At 35.6% G+C, this 17,087-nt stretch overlaps 4 protein-coding genes across 6 annotated transcripts; all 4 read left to right on the top strand.

The window, feature by feature from the left end:
• The first annotated feature begins 535 nt into the window (after positions 1-535).
• LOC107617917 (U-box domain-containing protein kinase family protein) lies at positions 536-6,292 on the top strand. Of its 2 annotated transcripts, none has more exons than XM_016319795.3 (10): positions 536-1,049; positions 1,652-1,764; positions 2,032-2,153; positions 2,568-2,672; positions 2,867-2,994; positions 3,120-3,235; positions 3,623-3,763; positions 4,138-4,671; positions 5,064-5,810; positions 5,911-6,292. In XM_016319795.3, exons 1-10 carry the CDS (start codon positions 875-877, stop codon positions 6,091-6,093), a joined length of 2,364 nt encoding a protein of 787 aa, XP_016175281.1. In that variant the 5' UTR covers positions 536-874; the 3' UTR covers positions 6,094-6,292. The 2 variants fall into 2 exon arrangements, with proteins under 2 accessions (XP_016175281.1, XP_016175282.1); XM_016319796.3 differs by having other exon boundaries at positions 635-1,049; positions 1,655-1,764.
• A 1,134-nt stretch (positions 6,293-7,426) lies between these two features.
• Positions 7,427-13,021, top strand: LOC107616093 (C2H2-like zinc finger protein). Of its 2 annotated transcripts, none has more exons than XM_088499740.1 (10): positions 7,427-7,632; positions 8,520-8,743; positions 9,057-9,193; positions 9,330-9,374; positions 9,460-9,513; positions 10,084-10,188; positions 10,282-10,485; positions 10,663-10,748; positions 11,347-12,338; positions 12,458-13,021. In XM_088499740.1, exons 2-10 carry the CDS (start codon positions 8,563-8,565, stop codon positions 12,709-12,711), a joined length of 2,058 nt encoding a protein of 685 aa, XP_088355866.1. In that variant the 5' UTR covers positions 7,427-7,632; positions 8,520-8,562; the 3' UTR covers positions 12,712-13,021. The 2 variants fall into 2 exon arrangements, with proteins under 2 accessions (XP_088355866.1, XP_088355867.1); XM_088499741.1 differs by having other exon boundaries at positions 7,532-7,632; positions 8,523-8,743.
• LOC107619332 (uncharacterized) lies at positions 13,008-14,742 on the top strand. The gene has a single exon (XM_016321587.3). It carries the CDS (start codon positions 13,737-13,739, stop codon positions 14,484-14,486), a length of 750 nt encoding a protein of 249 aa, XP_016177073.1. The 5' UTR covers positions 13,008-13,736; the 3' UTR covers positions 14,487-14,742.
• A 321-nt stretch (positions 14,743-15,063) lies between these two features.
• Positions 15,064-16,933, top strand: LOC107617762 (short-chain dehydrogenase TIC 32, chloroplastic). Its single transcript, XM_016319617.3, has 7 exons — positions 15,064-15,575; positions 15,659-15,738; positions 15,839-15,992; positions 16,070-16,148; positions 16,220-16,304; positions 16,390-16,436; positions 16,525-16,933. The coding sequence occupies exons 1-7, from the start codon at positions 15,238-15,240 to the stop codon at positions 16,681-16,683; spliced, it is 942 nt and encodes a 313-aa protein (XP_016175103.1). The 5' UTR covers positions 15,064-15,237; the 3' UTR covers positions 16,684-16,933.
• The last annotated feature ends 154 nt before the right edge of the window (positions 16,934-17,087 follow it).

Raw genomic sequence — 17,087 nt, forward strand, 5'->3', positions numbered from 1 at the left:
GGAGCATTACGTGCTCCTGTCCGTGGAGTAGAATTACGACGTTTAGGTGGCATCTTCCACCTAAGAATGAATGATTATATTAAATTAAGATAGGTTCAAACATAGAAAACAATGAAAACACACTTCAAAGACTTTATTATTATTATTCCTATAAATCTTTAGTAATATCACAACTTGTGAAAATAGGCCGACTTTCATTTACGCAATCATAAACTTATTATAGTACAATTGCTCCATATTATACAGAAAAATTTGAGCTCTGATATTAAATATCATTGCCGATGAGATTTTGCAACTTTATTCCTACGATCAAGTGGGTTTATACTAAAATTGTTACATAATCATTTAACTAAACATAATTTTCTTTTTCTGAATTGTTATTTATGCGATTAGTTTAGAAAGCAATTATTAATTTGTTATTAACAATGAATATTTTGTAACGATAGTTTAATAGTAGAATTTGATTGAAATTTGCTGGTATGGCGTAGGAACTTGATTGCAAATATATTTAAGCTGAGAAAGTAATTGTTAAGTTAAAATAAGAAGCTTTAAAACAAATTATGTATTGTTGTACAAGTGTGATTGGTGATTTGGTGTGACCTTTTTGTGGCTTTGGTGCTTAGTGTTTAAGCTTAAGCTTAATCTAGGAGGAATCCAGAGGCTGAGAGAGAAAAGAGTCCTCCGTGGTTCACCAACACACTATCCAGAGGACCCCACCCACCATCTATTCATTCATAAAGAGAGAAATTAATAATTTAATAATCAATATTAACGGTGATTCCATTTCCATAATAGAGAACAGTAGAGCAGAGTGTGCTCAAATCGAAACAGGGGTGTTCAAGTGCAGTTGCATTGCTGTGGATCCATCGTATTCATGGGTAGCATCCAATTAGCTGAAGCTGAAGAACAAGACACACACACAGTCTTTGTTGCGGTGGGAAACAACATTCACAAGACCCAACAACTATTGCATTGGGCTTCGCACAATTTCCCTTCCAAATCAATTTGCCTCCTTCACGTTCACCATCCTCACCCTATCGATTCCTCCCGTCAGTTTCTCTTCACTTTTTCAATTATTTTTCTGCTTGCTAAGTTTTTCACACAAATCTGAAAAAAATTTCACGGGTTTGGGAAAATTTGACTTGAAATTTCAGTATGTGAGTTGAATTGTTGCTAAATTTGGATTCTGTATTTTGGTTGGATGATAATATGGTTTAGTAATATCACTTTTTCCCTCAAGGCCTTGTTATATGAGAAAATGAAATTGACGGTGTTGAATTGAACTATTGAGGGTGATCTGAGGACTATCTAAGTAGTAGTGGATGTTGAATTATGCTGTGTTTTGCTATATGACAAATCAGTGATTAGCGTGTCAACGATATATGCTTCTGAAAAGTTATTGGCTTTCTGCAGTTTTTCTTATTAAGGGGACTCTGGAAAATAAATTAAACTGAATGCTTCTTTAAACTCGGACTTGGATAATTAATTTCTGTCATTTTTATCAAATCAGCTTATATTCAACAATGTGAATGTGAATGTGAATGTTCATTATACTCCGAATTGTTGAACCATGGAAAGGGATTTGATGTTGCTATTGTTGATGAAGCCTCTCTGTGCTTGACTCCTGACGTCTTCCTTTTCACATGTGCAGCAGATAGAAACCCTTATAGGGATGAAACACGATCTCTTTCATTCTCGGACAATGAAAGTAAAAAAATCCATGAACTCTTGGACCAATATGTTGCCACTCTTGTCCAAACAGGGGTATTATCTTTCTTCTAAATCTTTTATTCCTATTGTTAAATTATAATTATTTACTAAGGTGTTCTATTTAATCACTCACCTAATATGTGTTATCATCCTACCCATTTCTAGAATAGCTAGGTAGGACGATAAAATAGTGACTACTTTCTCCAAAGCTTTGATTGAACTTTGAAAAGTTTAAAAATAATGGTTTCATAAGATGCCGGTCCAGTTTAGTAAATATTTATGGAAGGAAATCTATGCTTATACTATACCAAATGCCTGTAGGTAAGGGCACATAAATTGTTGATTGAGATGGACAATATTGAGAAAGGGATTATGGAAGCTATTGCTCAGCACAATATTAGATTGCTTGTAATTGGAGCTGCAGCAGACAGATATAACTTGGGGTATAAATTTCAAACCTTTGTTATTCTTTCATGTCTTCATTGCCTTCCTTTGTCCTTATCCTCTTGAAATTACTGGAAACTGTACCGTAAAATTAAGGTAAAGCTTCTTAAAAGTGAGAAATATAATCTTTCACGACGGTCTCTATCTTCATTATGCATCTTTCTTCTCCTCAACTTGCTTTTTTATAGGCTGTATTTATAGGGATATTCCATTTCAGATATGTGTAGATATTGGCAGTTTTATGACATTCTTCATCTGTTTATCTTCCCATTTTTTAGGAAGGTTGCAATTGGCTATTTATTTCTGGTTGAACAATAAAAAAAGGCCATAGTTGTCTCTTGATTCTGAATTAGGATTATGTCAACCACTGTCTTTTGTACAAATTACTGAACGTATAGTTTTTGGAATTGCAGGAAATTGGCTGAGCAAGAGTCAACAAAGATTATTCCTGTACATAAACAAGCAGTTCCATCATGTAATATTTGGTTCATTTGCAATGGCAACATCAAATGTACCAGGTACTTGTTAATTTAAGTGTGAATTGCATTTATTCCTAAAACTGTAAGTCAAGATGTAGTGTAGATGAATTGGACTGCATGCATATCTCTGTCATTTAAAGCAGTTTATGATATAGAAGGACAAGTCGTTATGAAACATTGCAGCGACAAACATGTCCTCACTTCCACTTTTGTGAAATTTGAACGATAATTAGGGTAGATAGTAAACGTACACCTGAAATAGAGACTGCCCCTCCACTGTTGGTGTGCAATTCAAATGCAGAAGCCGAACAATCACAGAAGTTTGAATATGAATCGATTCCTAATGGATTGGAACATTTAGGTATTTCTGCTGGATGTTTCTTTCCATTCTCTTTCTTTTAATTGATTTTAGAATGACAGGTGACTTTCAGCTATTATCGTTTATCAGGATTGTTATGGGTAATAACTTGTGACAGGGTTGTGCAGATTCTGATGATGTGGAAGAAATTGAAACTGTCAGTTCCCACAGTTCATTACGTTCAAAATGGTCCTCCATTAGTGTTGCTGACAGTTCAAAGTTGTCAGGATTGCTGTTTTGTGAGGTGAGAGGTGCTGGTTTTCCTTCAGCCTTAGTGCACAAGTTTCTTCAATTTTCATGCTAGATTACTTCACATTTTCTGGTATGCTACTACTCTTTTAAGGTAGGAAACCTTTTCTACATGCTTGCCTGCACATAAAATCAGTGGAAAACAGGCATTAAATTCATGATTTCTGAAATATGAATGCATGGTGTATTTGAATAATTTCAGTGTGTAATGAAAGGTTTTGGGTATTAATATGTATACAAAGATATATTCGTTTCAATTAGATGTTTGTCATTTTGTTTCTGCTTTAAATTAAGAACAATTAAGCCATGTCCAACTAGGTGGGACCGGCTATGTTTCCATTTTAACCAAGTGGTAAATTTTGAATTCTTCGTGATTTTGCAGGAGGAGGTAGATGGTGAAATTGAAGACAAAAGTGAAATAAATGGTAGACTGGAAGAGTCCACTAGAGATTCCAAAAGCATGAGGCGAAAAGAATTTGAAGAGGCTTTAAAGCAGCGGAAAGTCAAAGAAAGTTCTTTGGAGGTTGAAAGCAAATCAAATTTTGTCTTTGCTTAATATATTTCAATGTCAGATTCAAATTTCGTTTTCATATAGAAAGTTCTCTCTGATAACCATTTTCCTCCCTCATTAAAGAGGACATAATGCCTTCATCACCAGTATTCCTATCAGTCTATCACCGTTACGTTAAATAACACAACTTTGTAAAACAAAAAAGCTTCCTTATCAGATGCAAATGATCATCAATTTAGTGTGGCAGAAGCACGTGTTTTTTCATATAGAAGGTCATGCCTTCATATACATGTAGAATATACACTTATGAATTGGTGCCTTATTATGCATGAACTAGATCAATTTCATTGTCTTCTGAAACTTTGCCGCAACTTGGTTTCCAACAGGATGAAGCATTAGAAATGGAAAGCCTGTGTGCTAAGGAGAAAAACAAAAGAAGAGAAGTTGAAGAACAATTAGCTAGAGAGAAGGAAGAATTACAAAAGACAAAGAATCAGCAAGATGAAATAATGTATGAGTTGCAAACTGTCCAAGAACAAAATTCAGCACTTGAGAACCAACTTTCTGAGAGACAGGAAACAGCAAAAGAGTTGGAGGAGAAGATTTTATCAGCTGTGGACCTGTTGATAAGTTTCAAGGAAAAACGAGATAGACTGCAGATAGAGTGTGCAAATGCAGTAAGGCAAGTCCGAGTGCTGAGGGAATTTGGAAAGTCACATACTTCATTTTCTTATGCAGTAGAATTCCCTGTATTTTCTTTCATGGAGATCAATCAGGCAACTAATGATTTTGATCCATCTTGGAAGATTGGAGAAGGAAGATATGGAAGTGTTTACAAAGGAGTGCTTCGCAATATGCATGTTGCTATAAAAATGTTACCTTCTTATGGCTGTCACAGCCAATTGGAGTTTGAACGTCAGGTAATCTTATATTCTCATTGTTTGCTTGGTAGTCTGAAATTAGATTATTAGGATGCTCATTTAAGAACCCAAAGATGTCTAAGAGTCAGTATTCTTATATGCTCATTTTCACCTTCTCCAAAGAAATGTATGGTGTATTACGCCCTATTCTACACCAAATTCATTTTTGAAGCTCAGTTATGACATTTTTTGGTTCTTAGAAAAGATAAACTCAGATCTCCTGAGTGCTTTTTTCTTACTTTTTAGCTTGGTTTAAAATATATATTCTGAATTCTCTGTATTGCAGGGTTGAATTATCTTGACTGGATAAATCTGTCATATTTTGTGCTTGTATGAGGAACTCATCTGTTTTTGTTTATTCACCCTGGTTATAATTTCTATTGAATTTCTAGGTAGCAGTTTTGAGTCGGGTGAGACATCGAAACCTGTTGACACTGATTGGAACATGTGCCGAGTCTAGGTCACTTGTGTATGAATATCTAAATAATGGCAGCCTTGAAGGTCACCTTGCCCGCAAAGAGAAGTCTCCACTTCCATGGCAAATTCGAATATCCGTTGCTGCTGACATATGTTCTGCTCTAATTTTTCTTCACTCTAGCGAGCCTAGTATTATACATGGGAATTTGAAAGCTAGTAAGGTTCTCCTTGATGCTAACTTTGTTGCCAAACTTGCTGACATTGGCATTCATGGTTTAGTTGAGAAGAATGTGGATTCAGCTCACACAACAATACACAACAAACCAAATGAAAGTTTGGCATATGTTGATCCAGAGTATCTTGCCACTGGCAAATTCACTCCAGAATCGGATGTGTATTCGTTCGGAATCCTGTTGTTGCAACTTCTAACCGGAAGACCACTTTTGGGGCTAGTCAGAGATGTCAAATGTGCATTGGAAAAGGATAACCTTGAAGCAGTATTGGACTTCTCAGCTGGTGAGTGGCCACTTGATCAAACTATACATCTGGCCTATTTAGCATTGAGATGTTGTCACAAGACTTGGCTGAACCGGCCGGACCTCACATCAGATATTTGGGATGTTCTTGAACCATTCAGAACTACATGCATGAACATGCCACCATATTTGACATCCAAGAAACATCGCCGCACTCCATCCCACTTTGTATGCCCCATTGTGCAGGTGAATATAAAAAATTGGTTGAAATACATTCTTATAAAAATTTTGGCCTCTATTTAATGGAATATGCTAGATTAGCTGTTGCTTGTTTTTCATTTTGCAGGAGGTAATGGAAGATCCGTACATAGCTGCAGATGGCTTTACGTATGAAGCCGAGGCAATAAGAGAATGGTTGGATAGTGGTCACGACACTTCCCCCATGACAAACCTCAAGCTTGAGCACACAAATTTAGTGCCTAATTATGCATTACATAATGCAATTCAAGAATGGCAGCAACTACAGTGAAAATGTTCCATAATCCATAGTCAAATTACACATACATGCACATATGGGGACGAAATGGAGGGGAAGGGAAAGTTTTAATTATACCTTCCTCTTTTCTGGTTTTTTTTTTTTTTTTTTCCCTTTGTTAAATTATATTGTAATTTAACATAACCCTTCTTAATTCTTGTACACTAAACATCTAAACAAGTTTATTCTCACATTCTCTTCCTATTCCTTTCCCCAACATTTTCCTTTAATTCCATCCGTTTCATTCTCCATTTCTCCTAACAAAATTGACGTAATTAATCAAGTTGATAAGCATAGCATACATTGGCATGAGACTGTTAATGGTTGCTTTAATGGATGACAGATGTAATTCTTAGTATGGCTTGAGCTCCGTTCAATGAGAACATGTATGGAAATCAGCATTATTAAGTTAGAAATCTCTAGTCATTAGAAAAGTAATGGAATAAATGTTTGAATATGTGTATGTATAATTTTGTAGTCATCATCCAGGAAAAGGTAACGAAAATATGCTAGGGTATATTAAATATAAAATATTCTATAATAAAATATTGTTCACTGAAATTTAAGTATTTTCTTTTTGTATTAGCAAATGTGTTTCCAACAAAACATGAGGAGAACACGTAAAAGTTTATGGATTAACTAACCCCAAGACCTACTCATGCATTACCCAAAAACAGAGAGTCATTTAAAACTCATTCTATCTACCTTCTCATATCTACGTTATACTCCATGCAATATTATCATCCTCCATAGCACATAACCTCTTTCACCTCCACTTTTGTCTTCGCATTATCCTATGTTCAAGTTTCATAAGTAATTAAAACAATTTTGAACAATTATCTTATGGTGTGTGTAACTGATGCATGGATTTTGCAGTGCACTAAAATTACAATTGGGCCATATATAAACGGTGTTCTTTTGTCTATATTCATGTGACCAAGTCGGTTCCATTGACATTGTTATCATGTTATTCTATGGGAACGTAACAATATCAAAAATAAAATTAAAAATATTTTATAGAGGACGCGGATTTTTATTCATTTAATACTATTACACATTTTAAAATAACTTTTTTTAAACAAAATTTGTATTCTTAAATCTTAATAAATATTATGTTAGCAAAAGCCCACAGTAATAATATAATATTAAGATCACAACTTAAATTCATCCATTAATGTTTTAAGTCTCATTAGCACTGTAATTATATGGAGGCACGTGCGCTGTCACTTGTGGGATAAAAGTAAAGAGGTTCTGTGATTGTGAATTTGTGATGTGATGTGACCTAAGCCCAAAATCCAAACCAATAATAACTAAATTAGTAATTAAATTTTGTTTTTGTGTTTTTTTTTTTCCTTTTCTTGTTAGCAACGTTTTATAATTTTCACCCTAGTGCAACTACTGCAGGTTCTTCTCTTGTTTCTCTGAGCAGTACCATTTTCGCTGCATCCAAATCTACTCCTCAGCTGTTTTTGTTTCTTCTTCGGATAGTCACAGAAATCTTTTTGTTTTTCAACCGATCTCGTTTTGCCCGTGGTACGTACCTACTTGATCCACTATTGTGCTACTTTGCTTTCCCTAACTGGATCACAGATCATGTTCTTATAGATTTGTGTTATTATTTTCTCGATTGAAAAATACAATTAATCATCTAGTGATTGAACAGTTGAATACGAAGGATGAGTTTATTCATTAGCATTATGTCAATATATGTTGAACACCCTAACATGGATTAAAGTGCAGTTTCTACATCTACATCCATCCCTTTTGCTATTGCTGAGTTTCAATATATTTGGAGTTTCATTTATTCAATGATCAATTTTTATATGGCTTGATTTTTTGTTTCAATTACATCAACGTAGAAGTGAATAAAAGTTTCCAGGTATAGGCATGCTTTGAATATTCAATTCATTGGATCTAGAATTGCAGTTGTTTGGAAGCAATTATTAAATAACTGGACACTTGGATTACATTGTTTATTTTCGGAATTCCTTCTATAACAATTTATAAATGACGAGAATGGTATAATGCCAGTACACTTGATTCTTCTTTTTCACCATTGAAGTGTTTCACTAGCTTGTAAATAAGCTTCAGAAGATATTATAAATATGGCAAATATGTGTGCCTAATGCTTTAACATAATGAATTAAAGAGGCCTGGTTTGATAATAGCAATTTTCTGCATTTTCATGTCAACAATCTCATGTTTTGCTTCATCATATGAAAGTTGGGTGCTCCATAATCAGTTGAGCAATTTGTACCATCCTGTCTTTGGCTTTTTCCCTTTAACTATGTCCTGACAGTGTTTTTTGTTCCCTTGAAATTCAATTTTGTTGAATACTTAACTTTATTTATTCCTTTCCTCTTGCCAGTTATTTTAAATTTATGCCTATGTTTACGTGTAATTTTCCATAATCTATGCAGTAGAATCTTGTAAACCCTCTTGGTAGGCCTTTGGTGTGAATAGATGCCAGTTGCTAAACTCACGGCCTCTGGCTCTCCTGATGTCATGAAAACAGAAGACAGAAATGATTCTATAGATACCATCATCAGACAAGCAATTGGAAAGGAACCTTTCCTTTCTTTTCCTAGGGCTGGTGACAGCCCTGTACAATGGATTCAATTACTCCATGCTTTAGACCAGCAAGGTATCAGTAATAACTTTATATTATGTCATTATATTTTTTGTGGGGTTTGATTTTTGAAAGTATATTGTGAATACCAAATTGTATTCATTTGATATTTAATGGTTACTGAATGTGTTTTTCCCTTGAGAGAAAAATACAAGAGAAAAGTGAAGAGTCAATAGTTTAAAATATTTAGATCACTTTGCCTGTATGCTGGCCTATTCAAAACTAACACAATTCTTTCTAAAATGTATCCAATTTCATTTGGGCTTGGTACTGGTGTGTACTGTTCTAAACACAAGTATTCTAATACAATCTGTTATTTGTTTGACAGAACTTCCAGGGTGGCCTTTGCTTTCTCCTGTGAAAGTTCAGTTGCAGAAGTGTGACAAGTGTTCTCGAGAGTTTTGCTCTCCCATTAACCATAGAAGACATATGCGTGTACACCATCGATTGAAGAAGCTTGATAAGGTTTTCTTTATAGCTATAAATAAAAGCAATATTTATCCCATTTTTGCTCTTAGTTGATGAGTCCTTTGTGTGTTTTCATAGTTGGTTCTTTTCCATGCCCTCCTCAATTTTACCTAATGCTGCTTTCAAATTGTAGGATTCTAAGAAAAACCGAGATCTTCTAGGAGCTTATTGGGATAAGGTAATTTTTCATCTTTGTGAATTTCACTTGTATGATGAATACTAGTAGTTTTGTGTTTTTTACTAATTTTTTGTGAATGATGTAGCTCTCTATAGAAGAGGCAAAAGAAGTTGTGTCATTCAAGAATGTAATGTTGGAGGTATAACTTTCTGCTTCTTACATGACTGGTTTACTTGTACATGAAGTTATTTTAATATGGCTTACTTTTATCTCACTAGTGTATATCAAATATATATGGCTACGACTGGGAAGGGATGAAATGGATATAAGGAAATCTGAGTGACATGAGGCCTTATCCAATCACTTATTTACTCACTCACTCTAAAACAACTGCTAAATTAGGGACCATATTTAAAGGCATGACTTTTATTTATTTATTTAATTTTTTGTTTTAAAAGAAAATTGCAGTACTTTCATTGCATGAGCATACTTGCATCAATCCTCATATGCTATTATGTGTTTTATTTTGTTTGGCTGTAGTACTTTTCTATTACAGTTGCTACTATGGATTAGAAAAGTGAAAACTCATGCGCCATGTCCATTTGTTGGATGGTTATAGGTGCATTTTCGAATGTGAATATGAATGTTTGAAACTTCTTCATCAAACTTCTTTTCAGCTTCTATTGTTTTCCTCTTTCCTCCCTTTTTTCCCTAACAAATCTAAGTATATTGTTTTTTTTTCTTACTAATTGACATGATTATACTTTAGGAAGTTCCAGGGTCTTCAATTTTAAATGCTTTGGCAAGTCTTACTCAAAAACAAGGATTGTCTTCTCTTCCACAGTATTATCTTAGGGCTGGTTCTGCCCTTCTGGTATGAAACTTAATGGTCTTACTTATCAGTTATTTATTTCAAATATGTTTCTTGTTATGGTATATTGATGCTATAAATATAAATTGTTTTCAGGATATTGTCGAATCGAGGCCTTCAAGCTTTCCTATATCTTCCCAAGAGTTGTTCAGTATACTTGATGATTCCAGTGAAAAAACATTTTTGTGTGGGACAGCAGTGTCAATGCAAAGATATGTTTTTGATGGAGAGGCTGGAAAGATTGGTCTTGAACCAAAAAACATAGTTTCTTGCACTAGTTTCTTGGTAGAGCAGAAATTGGTAATTATTTTTCTAAACTCCAAAATATATTCCAGTTAATGAATTTCATGATATTCTGTATTCAAATTTCAAACAAACCAGACCTGATTCCATTTTGACAAAGCAAAAAGGTGTGAATTATCTGAATTAGTTCTCTGAGTCATAGTCGTGAATAAATAGGAATTTCCTTTTACATAGGTGAAGGCATGGCTTGCAGACAAAGAAGCTGAAGCATTGAAGTGTCAGAAGCAGCTAGTTGAGGAGGAAGAAGCTGCTCAGAAAAGGTACGTAGCTCTATAACCAGTTTGTTTTTATACTGTCGTGATTGCTCCCAATCCTTTGCGTCTTTTGATATCTGGTCTTATTGGTCATCCTGAGTGATTCTTAATGTTTGTTTTAACCTTTTAGGTTCTTAAGGAATGACCATTATTTCTAGGGTTTACGGATTTAGTTTGAGAGTAGGATTATATGATTATATGATATACTATTATTCTTCTTTTTCCTTCTTGGTTTTGTTTATCTGTTTTCAAGTTTCCTTGTTCAGTTTTGGGTGCTTGATTTTATCATCCTTATTTTCAGGGTAATCTTGATTGAATGACATTTAGAATTTAGGGAGGGGACCCCAATTGATTTTTATCATCCTTATTCTTTTAATTTGATTTCATAAAAAATTTCTAACCACTTCTGAAACTTCTGTTATGCTACTATATTAAATACGTCACATTATTTTAGTTATTTGGCTATTTTGATAAAATAATCTGTCCTTTATCTTGACTTATGCTGCAAAGCCAAAAAAGGATTAGAGTTGCAAGTGTACTCTCTTGTAAACTAGCCGTTTATGGAAAGTAGGACTCTTTATTTAACTTTTCTCCCTTTTTATAGACAAGCTGAGATTTTGGAGAGGAAACGCCAGAAAAAGCTTAGACAAAAAGAACAGAAGGGGAGGGAACTGCTCGAAGATGACATTGAAATTAAACGGAACATCAATAGCACAGGAGAGGCTGTACTATCTGCAGAAACATCTTTGGATACGTGTGTCTTTGAAGCACATAATTCTGATACATTTGCAGATCATGCTTCTTCACCACATGCATCTGCCTGTCACTTTCCTGACATTTATGAAGGTGCTGAAAGGGACTCAGGGTATGAATGTGACACTGATCAAAATATTGAGCGACAAACATCCCACAGACATAATCGTCGACGCATGATGGTTGCAAGACAGCAAGGACTGCCAAAATCACAGTGGGCTGTATCCAACTGTTTACATGCGAGCCCATATTCTCAATTATCAAAGCATGGAGTCATTCAGAGATATGGGACAAACCGGGATCAAAGAGTGACTTCTATTACTAATGGGATGAAAGTATGGAGTCGAAAGCCTAAACCGGATATTGATGGGATGGTTTCAAAAGCCAGACTGCAAAAAGAACCAGACAAGGTTAAGAATCATGAAGTATTGATAGGATCTATATCTGTAACTCTAAGCAATTGCAGCCAATCAGTGGGTAGCCTTGTGGCATCTCATGGTGATGATATTGTGGAGAATCCGACAAAGCAGTGTACTGTACAGGAGAAGCCAGTGAAACCTGATTCCTCCCAGAGTAGCAACAACCCATTAACAGTGAAGTTTTGGCGGCCAATTGACAAACATGGAACCAAAGACCCATTTCCACTTCAAAATGGTAGGGCTGGAGCTGAAGCTGATACTTATGAAAAACAGGATCAAACTTTGTCAGGTCAAAGTAGTTTAAGGGTGTATAGTATAGATCATAGTGATATTGGTTTCGGGAACAAGTTTCCCGATTTTGGTGCTAAAGCATATCCAAGAAGCCTTTTCTCCAGACATGCTGCCAAAGTCTTTCTTGCACAAAGTAATCTTTGCTACCCTACATTTTCAGAGTTCTATTCTATTGTACTGTCCCGTGTCACTAAAAATGACTTCCTTGGTCTTTAATTGTCTTTAATCTAATTGAAAACAATTCCTATGCAGGATGGAAAGAAGCTATTTCATCAAACCATGTGAAATTGGTTGTTTCGCCTGATTCTGAACCGCTTGAATGCCAAGAGGTACAAGATCGTGAACTGACAGCATCTGAATTTTCTAATGCCGATAGATATGGCACTGTTGCAAATGCAGAGAATCAATTGCATGCAACCTCCGAAGTTACTAAATCCAAAACCAAAATGAAGCCTAAAAAGGGAATCAAGATAAAGTATATTCCCAAACAAAAAGCAGCTACCTAGTAGGAACTAGGAAGGAAGTAAGAAAGAGAAGAAATTTGATTATTTAATTATACAGATACGCACAGTTTTGACTACTTGCCGATCAATTTCTTAACAGAGGTTCCAGTTTTAACAATGGTCTTCTCTAAGAAAATTGAAGATGGGTTTTTGCCAGAAAGATGTCTTCTTTATATTTTTGTTTTTCTTCAAATGATGTCATAAGGGATTGTGTAAGTTTGTTTTTTTTTTCTTGTGGCATTATTTATGAAATTTTGTGTAATAAATTTGTTTAATTGATTATAGAATTGCTATTTTTTTTTCTTAAATAAAAGGTGGTGTTTATCATTATTAACCCAGTTTTTATAATTGGGCACAATTTCTTTGTAGTCATGCTATCCCTGAGATAATGGAGAGAGCCCTAATCAGTTAAATTACGGAATATATGCAAGACTTGAATGTTTTTCTTAACAAAATTACAATAATATTATATCTTCTCTTTAATAATAATAGTTAATAGTCATAAAAACTAAAAAATGGAGCTAAACAACACAAATATATTAGACGACAAGCAAGTCCTTGGCTTATTCCTCCTTGGCTTTGTCCATAGATGATCCCAGTGTTTTCGAGTGTATCCGTAGGAATATGATCCTACTATGTTTAGCAAGCTAGCGAAAAGAAACAAAAAAAAAAAATGCTTCTTGGAACTGGGTGATTGTCCGTTTCTGGGGTGATGGTCTTAACATGAAAGTCGAAACTCGTGGCTTGGAAGCAACACAACCGTACAATTATGAAGCAACACTTGTCACCACAACTAACACAAATTAGCCACGCCATCAAACCTTGAATATATTTCATATGAACCTGCCATTTGTCCACAACTTCCGCCATCATCTACAACCTTATCTTCATTCATTCATTCATTTCCGCTTATTGCGCGTACCAATCTCAAATTCTTCTCCTTCTCGAAATGCTCCAATCCAATCAATCATCTTTCTCTAGTAGTTAACAAAAAAGACATTGAAGAAACACCAGATTGAGTTCTGAAAATGTCGGGTGGGGTCGGTCCAACGAGCGATATTAGCCTACCAAAGGAAGAAGAAGTTGTCCACAAAGAACAACAAGACCACTCGCTCAAGGACAGCAAGAATGCCTCGAAAAGCATCACCACGACGCGCAGGGTTGGATTCCTCTCTTTTCGGCAGCTAAATTGTTTGGCAGTGGGGATAGTCCTATCAGCAAGTGGCATGGTTAGCCCCGAAGACTTTGGCTTCGTTGTGTTCTCCATATTCTACATGTACTTCATCTCAAAGGTTGCTTTTCCACCTCTTCATCCATCAAAGGAAGCACAAGTTTTCAGCCCCCAAAACAAGGTCCTGAAGCTTTATGTTCTGGTTGGTGCCATCATTGGATTATATGCTCCCATAGCGTATATCTTGGAAGGTATCTTTGAGGGCGACAAGGAAGGTATCAAGGCAGCAGCACCCCATGTATTCCTGTTGGCAAGTCAAGTTTTCATGGAAGGCGTTGCATTCTCGGGGAGATTCTCAACACCAATAAGGGCATTTGTACCCGTGTTCTACAACTCAAGGAGGATCTTCAGCATTGTGGATTGGCTTAGGAGTGAGATCTACAAGATCAATGAGGAGCACAGTGGGTCTGATAGGAGGGTGTATGTTGGTAGGGCTCTTGCAGTGGCTAACATGGCCTTCTGGTGCTTCAACTTGTTTGGCTTCCTCTTGCTTGTTTATCTTCCAAGAGTTTTCAAGCTCTATTACTCTGCTCCCAAGGACAACTAATTAAGGATTCTTAGTACTAATCATGTTTTGTTCGTTAGACTATGTATGTAATTTTATTTTACTTTGATGTATAAGGTCTTGAACCATACTTTCTGTATGTTAGCATGCTTAACAAAGTATAGGTAATATACATATTATATGTACTCACTTTCTCTATGGCATGTTATGTTACTGTTATTCTTCATTAGATGTGTTCCCAATGACTTGTATAAAAGCATATGGTGGAATAAAAGCATCTTCCAAAAAGATTGAAATAGAGCAATCTAGTAACACTGTAAAATTTAGTGCCATGATTCATAAGTCATAACAACTAAAGTATAGTGAAATGTCGTATCCTATGCTTTTAATAATAAAGTAAAATATGTAGCCAATTAGAATTCAAATATGGTTCCAACTGTAAAGCCGAAGAAGCTAACTTTTCTTTATATTTTTTGTCCATGCTTTAAATTTTTGACACTTTTTCAAGCAGACTAATAAACTAACCATCAGACACTAATAAGTTATAAAAATTAGTAAATATGTGAGAAGTGTGTGAGTGTGTATTGTGTACCTAAGATTCCGGGTTGTAATCCTTATTGGTTACTAAAGAAGCCTATCTATTGTAGATATTTTGGAGGGTGAGAGTAGTAGTGAAAAGAAGTTGACACTTGGCAGCGTAGAGACCACAGAGATAGAGGCCATTATAACACATACATATACCCGTTTGGGAAAGGGAAAGGGAAAGGGAAAGTATTCATCACTCTTCTAGAAGATGTGGCCGTTCAACAGAAAAGGTCCTTCTGGATTCTCATCTTCTTCTACCGCCGAAGAGGTCACCGCAGGCATCGATGCTACTGGCCTGACTGCCATCGTCACAGGAGCCAGCAGTGGAATTGGCTCTGAGACTGCGCGTGTTCTTGCTTTGCGCGGTGCTCATGTCGTTATGGGGGTCAGAAACTTGACGGCTGCTAAACAAGTTCAACAATCAATACTCAAGGACAATCCCTCAGCCAAACTTGATGCCATGGAGTTAGATCTCAGTTCAATGGAATCTGTCAAGAAATTTGCATCACAATATAAATCCTCTGGTCGTCCTCTCAACATATTAATGTAAGAAAACAATCTTCTCTCTCTCTCTGTCTCTCCAATGAATCCAATTCATTCACTGATGATTGCTTTGTTGAAATCTTAAGAAACAATGCTGGAATTATGGCATGCCCCTTCACGCTCTCCAAAGACAACATTGAACTACAGTTTGCCACAAATCACATCGGTATGCTACTATTATACATTACTATTATTGCATTGTATTGTATTGTTTCTTCATCAGTTTCATAGATTGCTTTGATTTCAATTTTCACATGCATGCGCAGGTCATTTTCTTTTGACAAATCTTTTGTTGGATACAATGAAGAAAACATCACGCCAGAGTAAGAGAGAAGGAAGAATTGTTAATGTGTCCTCCGAGGCTCACCGTTTTACTTATTCTGAAGGAATTCGTTTTGACAAAATCAACGACGAATCAAGGTATATATCCATATTCAAATTCATACTTAGCTTGTTCGTTCTATGAGTAATTAATTTTGCTTCCTTGTATTTTATAGTTACCACAGCTGGCGTGCTTATGGGCAGTCCAAGCTAGCAAACATCTTACATGCTAATCAACTCACAACACGTCTTAAGGTTAGTTGCTTTTTTACTCTCTTATGCCATCACTCTATAATGTTAATTCTTGCTTCCTGAATCATGATTAGGAAGACGGGGCTGATATTACTGCGAATTCTCTTCATCCGGGAACCATTGCCACCAACCTTTTCCGTCATATGGGTGTGGCCAATGGTAACTACTACCACATTCTACTATTTTATGAACTCATAAAGTATGCTTTTGGTTCATTTTCCATCCAATTTTTTGGTTCATGCAGGTATAGTTAATGCAATTGGGAGACTTGTGCTTAAAAATGTCCAGCAGGTATGACACATTGAGTTACTTAGCATACAAGATAGTTGAAAGTTGAAACATTCATCATGTTGAATATGAGATTTTGCCTGCTATGTAGGGAGCAGCAACAACATGCTATGTAGCATTGCACCCACAAGTGAAGGGAGTTAGTGGCAAATACTTCTCTGATAGCAATCTGTCCAAAACAACCTCCCATGGAACTGATGCTGATTTGGCTAAGAAACTCTGGGATTTCAGTATGAATTTGATCAAGTAGATTGCCATGCTCACAAGGACATCATACCTACATCCTAAGCGAATCAAAGGCATCAATATTATGAACAAAGTTACATTGTAGTATTATACTTGTATCTGAATCGTACATTTCACAAACATGAGTTTCAAGCTTCGAACTTGATGTGCATACCAATTTAGTGCTATTTTGTTTGGACAAATTAATTTCTGTATTTCCAATGTTTGGTTGATATATTAGTTTTATTGGAGTGGCAGATCGAGTTACCCCTGCATTTCGAGATGGTCCTACTCCTGATTAGAAAATTATTTTATTATGTTAGGTATATATCTTTTTTATTAATTCACAAGATGGACTCTATGTGGATTCCACAGAAATAGTCAGTCAACGGAAAAAGAAAACAAGCTGTCCTTGACGGCTTGACATGG

Source organism: Arachis ipaensis, chromosome B9, assembly GCF_059453495.1.
Source record: "Arachis ipaensis isolate K30076 ecotype BB chromosome B9, ASM5945349v1, whole genome shotgun sequence".
In the NCBI taxonomy this organism is placed as follows: Eukaryota; Viridiplantae; Streptophyta; class Magnoliopsida; order Fabales; family Fabaceae; genus Arachis; species Arachis ipaensis.